This window comes from Temnothorax curvispinosus, unplaced genomic scaffold (assembly GCF_003070985.1).
Source record: "Temnothorax curvispinosus isolate PA1 unplaced genomic scaffold, ASM307098v1 QBEX01013620.1, whole genome shotgun sequence".
Classification (NCBI taxonomy): domain Eukaryota; kingdom Metazoa; phylum Arthropoda; class Insecta; order Hymenoptera; family Formicidae; genus Temnothorax; species Temnothorax curvispinosus.
The window spans coordinates 318,856-327,512 of record NW_020223400.1 but is presented as its reverse complement, the minus strand read 5'-3'; the positions used below and the strand labels follow the sequence as shown (position 1 = coordinate 327,512).

The 8,657-nt window shown below is 40.0% G+C and overlaps 1 protein-coding gene across 1 annotated transcript in view; it reads right to left on the bottom strand.

Annotated features, from left to right (window-relative positions):
* Positions 1 to 6: 6 nt before the first annotated feature.
* The window catches only part of LOC112463746, a 29,418-nt gene continuing 20,767 nt past the window's right edge, over positions 7 to 8,657 (bottom strand). Inside the window, exon 3 of the mRNA XM_025030282.1 lies at positions 7 to 4,943. Coding sequence (XP_024886050.1) covers positions 4,357 to 4,943 — 587 coding nt within the window. The 3' untranslated portion in view covers positions 7 to 4,356. The remainder of the gene's footprint in view (positions 4,944 to 8,657) is intronic.

The following is an 8,657-nucleotide window of genomic DNA, read 5'->3' as shown; positions in this document are numbered from 1 at the left end:
ACATTAAATTGGTATTATTTGGCACGATCGAGAGAACTCACAGGTCGGATACACGTGCAAGTAAAAAATACGACGAAGCAAGGATTTATTTAAGCGAGAGAAGGCTTCCGTCTCCGCCGAGAACGGAATTTTTGCGAGGTACATCGTCGAGTTTCCTTTCCGAGTTGATCTTATGGTCTAATGCTATCAGCGAAGAACCGTTTTTGAATAGCAAAGAGTCAAATACGAGAAGTTGGGTTAAAAATAATACTCGCGCTTGGGGTCATTCATTAAAAAAAAAAAAAAAAAAATCAGCACTTTCCATTTATAATTTGTCATATTGACCGTACAAGAAAAATCTTTGCATAATTTTTCTTTACAGGAAAGTTTCATCATTAATTTCATTATTCTTCGAGTCTTTCACGAGATAAAGGACATGAAGCGAAGTTCGAAGTATAAAAAAATATAGAAGTGTACAGATTGTATGTCAGGATTCGGTGTAAATAGATGCATTTTCATACTGCAATTGAAAAAACCCAATGAGAAATATTTTCGCCAAAACCCTTTGACTTCTCGCACCTTTGCAAATAACGATTATTGAAAATCGAAAAAATTGGCTATAACGCCAGTACATCTTAAATTAATTAACTATAAGCTTATTTCAGCTTTCAACCTACAACGTCAAACTACTATGTACAAGTGGCTGAACTGCAGCAAATCAACTCTAATTCTATGTAACTATTTTGCACGCAAATTTGATGGTATATGAAAACATTTTGGCATACACTAAAGTGTCGAGGTTGCACTTTTAGAAGTCCTAAACGACATTTCCAAATTAAATAAATGTGATCAATATTCAATATTCGCGATGTTAACGCGAAATACAAAATGGTCTATAAAAAGTACAAAAGAGTGTCTCTTTTAATTATTTTTATCTGTAGAAGTCTCTCTCGCGGTACTAGATAATCCAATCTACATGTTCCTTCCGATCGCCGTCGGGAAACTACTGTGTGTGGTCGCCCGTGTTCCGAACTGCATTACTACGTTGCGTATATTACTACTTTTGTATGTGTATACTTATAAATATATATATAAATATATATATAAATATATATATATATATATATATATATATATATATATATATTAAACTTGGGTAGTGATTATAAAATATCCGCGTGTCGTTCAATTAATAATAGTTTCTATTTAGTTCAACTGTATTCGTTTGCGTGTCATGTGTGTCTCGCGTATACGCACGCGTGGTAGTGTGTATGTGTCATTAAAATGTTAGTATGTCCGATTCCTGACCTATCACAGGTCTTTCGTCGCTTCTTTCTTTATCCCTATCTGTGCAATGTCGCTATATCTCACCGTTTCTCTAACTTGGCTGAGTTTCTGACGCCATTGTTATTCTATTTATAATTTGAATTTGGACTACGTGCAAACGAAGCTGCGTGCTTATTACACGTGTCCACGTGACGCGACTGTTGTACAATGTGTTAAGTATGAAAAGCGTTTGTGTATATGTATGTGTGTGTTAGTGTATGTGTGTAAGTGCAGGTATGTGTTTTTCTCGAAAGGTTCTCACTTTCGCGTTCATCTTCATCCTTCTATCGTAAAAAATATGTATACAAACGAATACTGTTACCTATAAATGTAATGAACACATTATGTTGTTTCTTCTTTTTCTTAATTTCTTATATCTGTATAGCAATATAAAAAATCTTCTTTCGAAGACACTATGCTTCCCTCGACTCGCGTCTTCAATTGATCACTCGCATGTCAATCGTTTGTACAACATACACAATTATGCATATTACATTTGCGTGTGGGCTACGTATTTATGGGAAGTATTAATATATTAGTATAATCATATATATGTACGTATTCACCTGCATGATTATGTATGGCATACGCTGTTGTGTACATGTGTGTGTGTGTGTTGTGTGTGCGGCATGGGTACGTGGTATGTGTATCATAATCGTTGCTTTATATCTTTATAGCATCTTTTCTCTTTTGTATAAATCGTGCAAAGGCTAACATCGTGCATTATAGCCATCTTGATTTAAGAAGTATGTATAACCGCGGCGCGCGATGCTACAGTAAACTAAAGCCGATAACAATGATACTCTACAAGAGTAAATATTACAATATAATAATGATAATAATATTAATAACTGTTATATATGTATATTCACTCGCCGTTAGAGCATCGGTACTCATTGTTATTTTTTCTGCGAATATATCTGTAATATATATGTATACAAATATATTGAATCCGTGTATGCCTAAATGTATGGAAATCTATATGTATACGTGCATATGAAAACTTATGTGATAAAAAAACAATTTCTTATTTCCGTGAGATACGGAAAGTATCTAATATCCTATTTCTACTAAATGAAATGATTAATTAATTAAAAACGTGCCAGAGATATCTACAGGCGTTATTTAAATAAAATTTCTATGTGAGATCGAGCCGTGTTATAAAAAAAAAAGGTCTATCGATCCCACGTTACGCCTGTTTCTCACCGAAAAAATAAAACAGATAAAAAACCCAACAATATTTTACGACAAATCTTATTCATTTTATTGCACCCAATAGAAAACGCGATGTTAACTGTGCAGTCGAGTCCCGTTATGAGGTATAATATGGTGAAAGAGGAAACTGAATTTCGGGTGCAAAACTGAAAAATAGGCACGAAACATGTAGGCGAAAGAGTCTCTGATCAAGAAGATGACTCGATTCAGTCGATGACACTATAAGGTGCAAAAACGATACACAAAAAATATGATAAACACTTATTTCTAATCAGAATAAGTGTTCTAATGAAAATTACAATTATCCTAAGTGGCCTGTTCACCCGTCACTTTAGACGCAGAGCGAGCTGTTTGTATCTCATTTTGCTGAGCAAATAGATGACAATAAAAGAATTAGTTTTTCTTTTATCGTTTCTTTAATTGTTACCATTATTCGATATTTAGCCATTTTTTCCAATTATATCGAGAGAATGATAACGAAGCAAAGTGAATATGCCACACATGAATACTCAATACGCGCATAGAACTATTTCTAGCTGCTTGGCTGACTCATTATCTCGCGCCTCTATGTGCTGCATCTAACTAACTAGGCTGTGCCTGAAAGCCCGGCCACATAATGTTTAGCATAAATTGCTAAAAGAAATTTGAACGGGGAGACGTGTTTTCGGGGTCGCGACTGTCGCTCAGGAGACCGTCTCTTCCCGCGGGAATTGAATCGCGTGCAAGAAAGCGATTTAAAAAAATATCAGCTCGCGCTCTTAAATCGGACGTTATATCCGTAGAGTAGGCTCAGATAAAGAACGCTACTTAGAATGCGATAGATACCTGAGATCCAAACTTTGAATGGTAGAGAAGTCTGTCTTCTGCCTGGAGAAATTTATCTCCATTGCTGAAGAAAATACTTCTTGTATCCTTGCTGACGACTCATTAATTTCGAATTGAATTTTCAACAAATCGTGCCAACATTTTTGCTAAGTTATAGATTCACGGATCGTACAATCGGGGATAATCGGACAATTGTATAAATATCTCGTGAAACAAATACGCCCGAGGTCTCACGTGATCGAATGATCGAGAGTGAAGAGCAATTCGCGAGCAGTCTCGACCATACGAACACGACTTTTTTTTGCTTATTCAAGTTTTGGAAAAGAAGCGGTGACTGCCGACAATCGAAGCCCGCACGTTTCTCACTTTTCTCCTTTTTTTTAACTCTCCTATATATGTATAAAATGCATGCAAAGAGCAGTTAGAACCGGTCCGCGTCTGAAGCGCGCCCTAAGACCGACGAACCGGTTGGGAACCGGTAGTCAGGTTGTTGGGCAATATCGTGATAAGGCCTCCTCCGACTGCTCGAGCGATCCGCTTTATCTGTGCAACGAAAATTAAAATACGTTCGCTGATGACTCGTCGACGTGCAACAGGTCGCGCGAGAGAGTCGACAAAAGGCGGAAAGCGAATCGCTGAACAAGCGCGATGTTAAATATAAGATATCGAAAAGAATATCTTCGATCAAGCCAGTCGGAACGGGCCAGGAGAGTATATTTTTTTTTATCAAGCAAACGAGCTTTCGACTTTCCTGTGACTTATGTTTTATTATCGTTATCCTGACAGCAACTAATCTTTTTTTGTCGATAATTGTATCAATTTTTGTATTAACGCGTCACTTTGCGTGCTTCGTTGTCGGCAATACGATTTTGTCATCGTAATGAAAAATATGTATGATCCGCACAATAAAGTACAGTCCCCTCCTTTTTACATACCGCTTTACGATTTTAAGACCTGCCGGAAAATTCTGGATTCTATTTAATATATTTCTAATATCGCGTCGTGAGGAATTTAATGCATCGTGATTTGAAGTTTTTTTCTTTTTCGCTCAAGTTCTATTTTCATGTTATAGAGTACCATACGTTTCTGTTTTAACCGTTCAGACTTATCTGATTCTCTTTTATAAGCCTTCTGTAGCCTTATGAGTTCTATAACATGTGCCCTCCCGTACTTCAGAATGTCCACCTTCGCCGCCTTCGGATTGCTCGCAACTGCCGGAATATTTTTTCTTAAATCGTCGTAAACCTTCCTCAGGTCAGCCCGCCGTTGCCGCTCTAGACAGTTGTGGTTACGTCTCTTGGATTCCTCGGTTTCATCCTCGGATTCATTTTGGTTCTGCTGAATGTTATTCCGATGTCTGACTGTTCGATTACTCTTAACGCGGCTACGTTTCGGAGCAGGTCTGTTAACTTGATCATCCTCTGCGTCTCTCTTTCGTTTTCCGTAATTCCGGCCTGGTGGTCTACCACGAGGTCGGCGGCAAATGTAGGTGTCATTTGTTTTCGTAACTACAGCTTTACCGTGCTGGGTCCGCGCGGAGTTGAAACATGTCGCCTGGTACTCGACCGACTCTTCTCCGACGTCGATCTCTTCCTCATCTGCAACAAAATCGACAGATTCGTCTGTTAAATCACCGGTACGAGTGGTGTTACGTCGCGTATTGAACGATATACATCGCGAAAAATAGCATAAACACGTAAATGTCACGTTCGCGTGGTGCAGTAAACAACTTAATAGCATTATGCATAATGCTATTACTACTGAAATTCTTACAACGCAGTGGATATATCTCTCCATCACAAAATGCAACATATCTTTTAAACTTAAAAATTTTATTCAAAAATTTCTGCAAAAAAGATATTGGCACCTAATCGATTTCCACAAAGCGCGTTATGCATTATGAAAATGGTTTACAGATTGTAGGAATAAATGAAAACATCACATAATGGATATATGATATAATATAATCAAGTGGTTCTTTTTCGTACCCGAAATCATAGGCGGATAAGTGCGATAATACTCAAAATTCCTATTCGCGTTCGAATAAGTGCTATAAGTCGCGAAATTATGGTGGAATTAATATCATAGTTCGGAATGTACAAAAATTGTAGCAGTTGTACAACGAATTAATAATAGAAAAATATAATTAAAGATAATCTAAATTAGAAATAATACATATGTTTGTAATTCAAAATTTACTTACAATATAAGTGTGTTTCAGTGTTTAAAGTTATACTCTAGAAAAAAAAATTATACAAATTTAACTGCGTTAAAAACTAAAGAAAAAAATTAAGGAAAATTATATTTACTGCATATTCTGTTACATGAGGAATTTCATATTACATCTCTTTTCAGGAAAAAAAAACAAAAGTATAGAATATTAGAAAAAAATCCTTTTAAAGAAAAAATCAAAGTTACTGATATTGCAATAATTTAGAAACAAACGATATTTGAGTGCCTTTGACAGAGCGAATCTTTTCGAGACCATGTGGCCAAGGAGGGCGTTCTGGATGGACATACGAAACCGTGGGCGTTTCTGCAAACTATGCCATTAGCGGCGCCTGGCACAATCGATGGAAATCCGGTTGATCCGGATTCCTCTCGTAGGGATGCAACTGCGAAATCTCTCGACAAGGGCACTTCCGTAATGTGATTCGACGATGTCGCATTCGGCATTCACATGCACGCGTGCGAAAGATCGCCTCTCTCTCTCTCTCTCCCCCTCTCTCCTGTCTCTTTCCCACCTTCCCCCCTCTCTCTCTTTCCCAGCTCTAACCCGTTCGCGTCTCTGAATTGTTGTAGTATAATTCCATCGCAACGATTATTTCGCATCCGCCGAGCAGTTTATCTTATCTTTATTGAGTCAATTCTCTCGTTCGGTATTCGAGGTGATTCATACGTAATAAAGCGCAATAGGCCGTTATTAACTTATTATGTACTCAATGTTTCTGTGTGCTTCCCGAGTCGCGATTGCCGCGCGTCGAAAACTCTCTCAATTCGTTTCTACGATCGCGTAAAATCCGAATTCGGCTAATCTCTCGCAGAGACGTTTCTTCTTTCCAATCCAAAATTTACCAACGAGGAAAAATCTGACGCATGCTTCATAATTTTTGTCGGCTAATGAACTCGTCGAGAAACCTCTCCGTGCCAAGTCTCATCGGTAATTTTATGCCACGGTCATGTGTCCTTTGTAAGCCGCAAGACTGTCATGCACACGCAAGGACGTCACGCAGCTTAGTGGTGCGCCTCTCGTGTTTATGGCGTAATAATAAGAGTTTGACAGATTTTACAACATTTACCGGCCTTCAAAATTCCTATTATACTAATTATAAATACATTGAAATAGACGTTTAATTATATTAAATTGTTTATCATTTTTCCTAACTTAAGAATCAATGTTTGCCGTTGTTATCAAAGTACGCGCCACGAGCAATTGCATTCGCGTGAATACCGAGCATCGCGGGAATATACACGTTAAATTGTGCCATTCAAAGAAGAGTTCAATCAGCGCTGTTCATTTAAAGCTGCGATCTTCCAGCGTGCATGCCCTTTTTGGCATCGCTCCATAGGTGCCGTAACATTTCAGTCCCGAGGCTCATAAACGAGGACAAGCGGAAGGAGACACTCGAGGCACGAGGAAGAAAAGCAAGATATGTCTGTCAACCTCGCACGCGCACCTATATGCACGTGCACGAAAGCGGCCTCGCGTCGGGACTCGGAACGCTTCCACGTGCCTGATGCATTCAGACATATGAATCTCGCCGAATCTGGCGTGGGGCCAGCCGGGCCAGGGCGTCGTCGCGGCCTCGCGGTGAAAAAGGCGCGAAACGTCTAAAATAGCGACGCAAGTTGGTAGGCGAGGCTTTGATTTACTCGCGTGCGCCTCTATCCTGGCGCTACGACTATTCAGCCCCTCTCCGTAATAAGGCTTCAACCAATAAGCATTTATTTAACCACTTAACGAAGTTACTTAAGAAATAAATACTTGATAACAATTGAAAGACAGTGATCACTATTGCAAATATAATTACTTTTAAAAATATCGCCGCTTTTTAAGTATTACTTAATCGCGCAATTAAATTACTAACTACGCTTCTTTTCGCGTATTATGATGTAGTCTACTATCTTTTCAGAACTCTCTCATTAAATCAAATAAAAAATTCTTTTTCCCTTTCTCTTTCTCTTTCCCTTTTCACAGTCACTGACATTATATGAATATCTCGACTGAGGGAGTGCCTCAAATTTTTCACGATGTTCCGCGATGTCCGCGACATATTTAATTAGCACAATGACGCGTGTGTGCGCGCGTCTATGTGCATGTGTGAAGCAAGCGAGGAGAGCGAATAGAAGCTCGAGCAAGAGCGTGACTCGTGTGTGACGAGAACGCGGAAGTAAGCCGACGTGCAATTGAGCGTTAGAATATATGCTAATAATCGCACGACAACTCTAGGCGCAGCAGAATTGATTTGTATTGGTGTCCGCGTCGATGTGCAAACGTGCCCGTATGTGCGTCGTGACGCACGCACGCGGTAAGACGTCGTGAATGCGCGATTACAGAGCGTGCGCGTCCGTTCGCCCCTGCCGGAACCGCGGAATGACGATCTGACGCCGGTTACGTTGTTCGTAACGACTAATGCATTAATCGGTAATCACCGACTGGCTCTTCTTCGCGATAAAAGTACTAATTATGGATCTCTGGAGGATGTGTGATAAATAACTGAGAGCTGGAGCAAATGTTAGCTCGTTAAGTCGTTTCCTCTCGAGGCGATCTACGAGGCAAAGATCGCTATGTGATACCTGAAACGTGACGATGATTCTTTCCACAAATTGGAAACAATCTATATCACCGTCTCGCTTGTATATATAGCATAACGTAAGTACAATTGCAACGTTACATAGAAAATTAGCATCGTTTTATTAAAAGATACGCACGGCAAGGCACTGCGCACGTACTGCGCGTTCGAGAGATCCACCTGACTTTGCTGCAGTCCACCTCTCTGCGTCTCATGCTCCCTATCAGACCCCGTTCCCTCTCTCTTTCTCTCCCTCCTCCCCATCTCGACTGTTTTACGAATATCGATATCTTGAATTCATATGTCACGCGCGCTGCTGCGAGGAGGCCGCAGAAGTGGTCGGCGGTATCCGTCGTCGTCGTCGTCGTCGCGAATGTCGCGATGTAAGCGTGTCAGTGCAGCGTGCACCACGACAGCGGGAGGGGGAGAGACCGGGGGACGGCGGATCAAGTACTCCGCGAGGCGGCGGCAGGAAGGGGGGAAGGCGACGATCGACGGTAGAGAGGGGCAACGTCAATT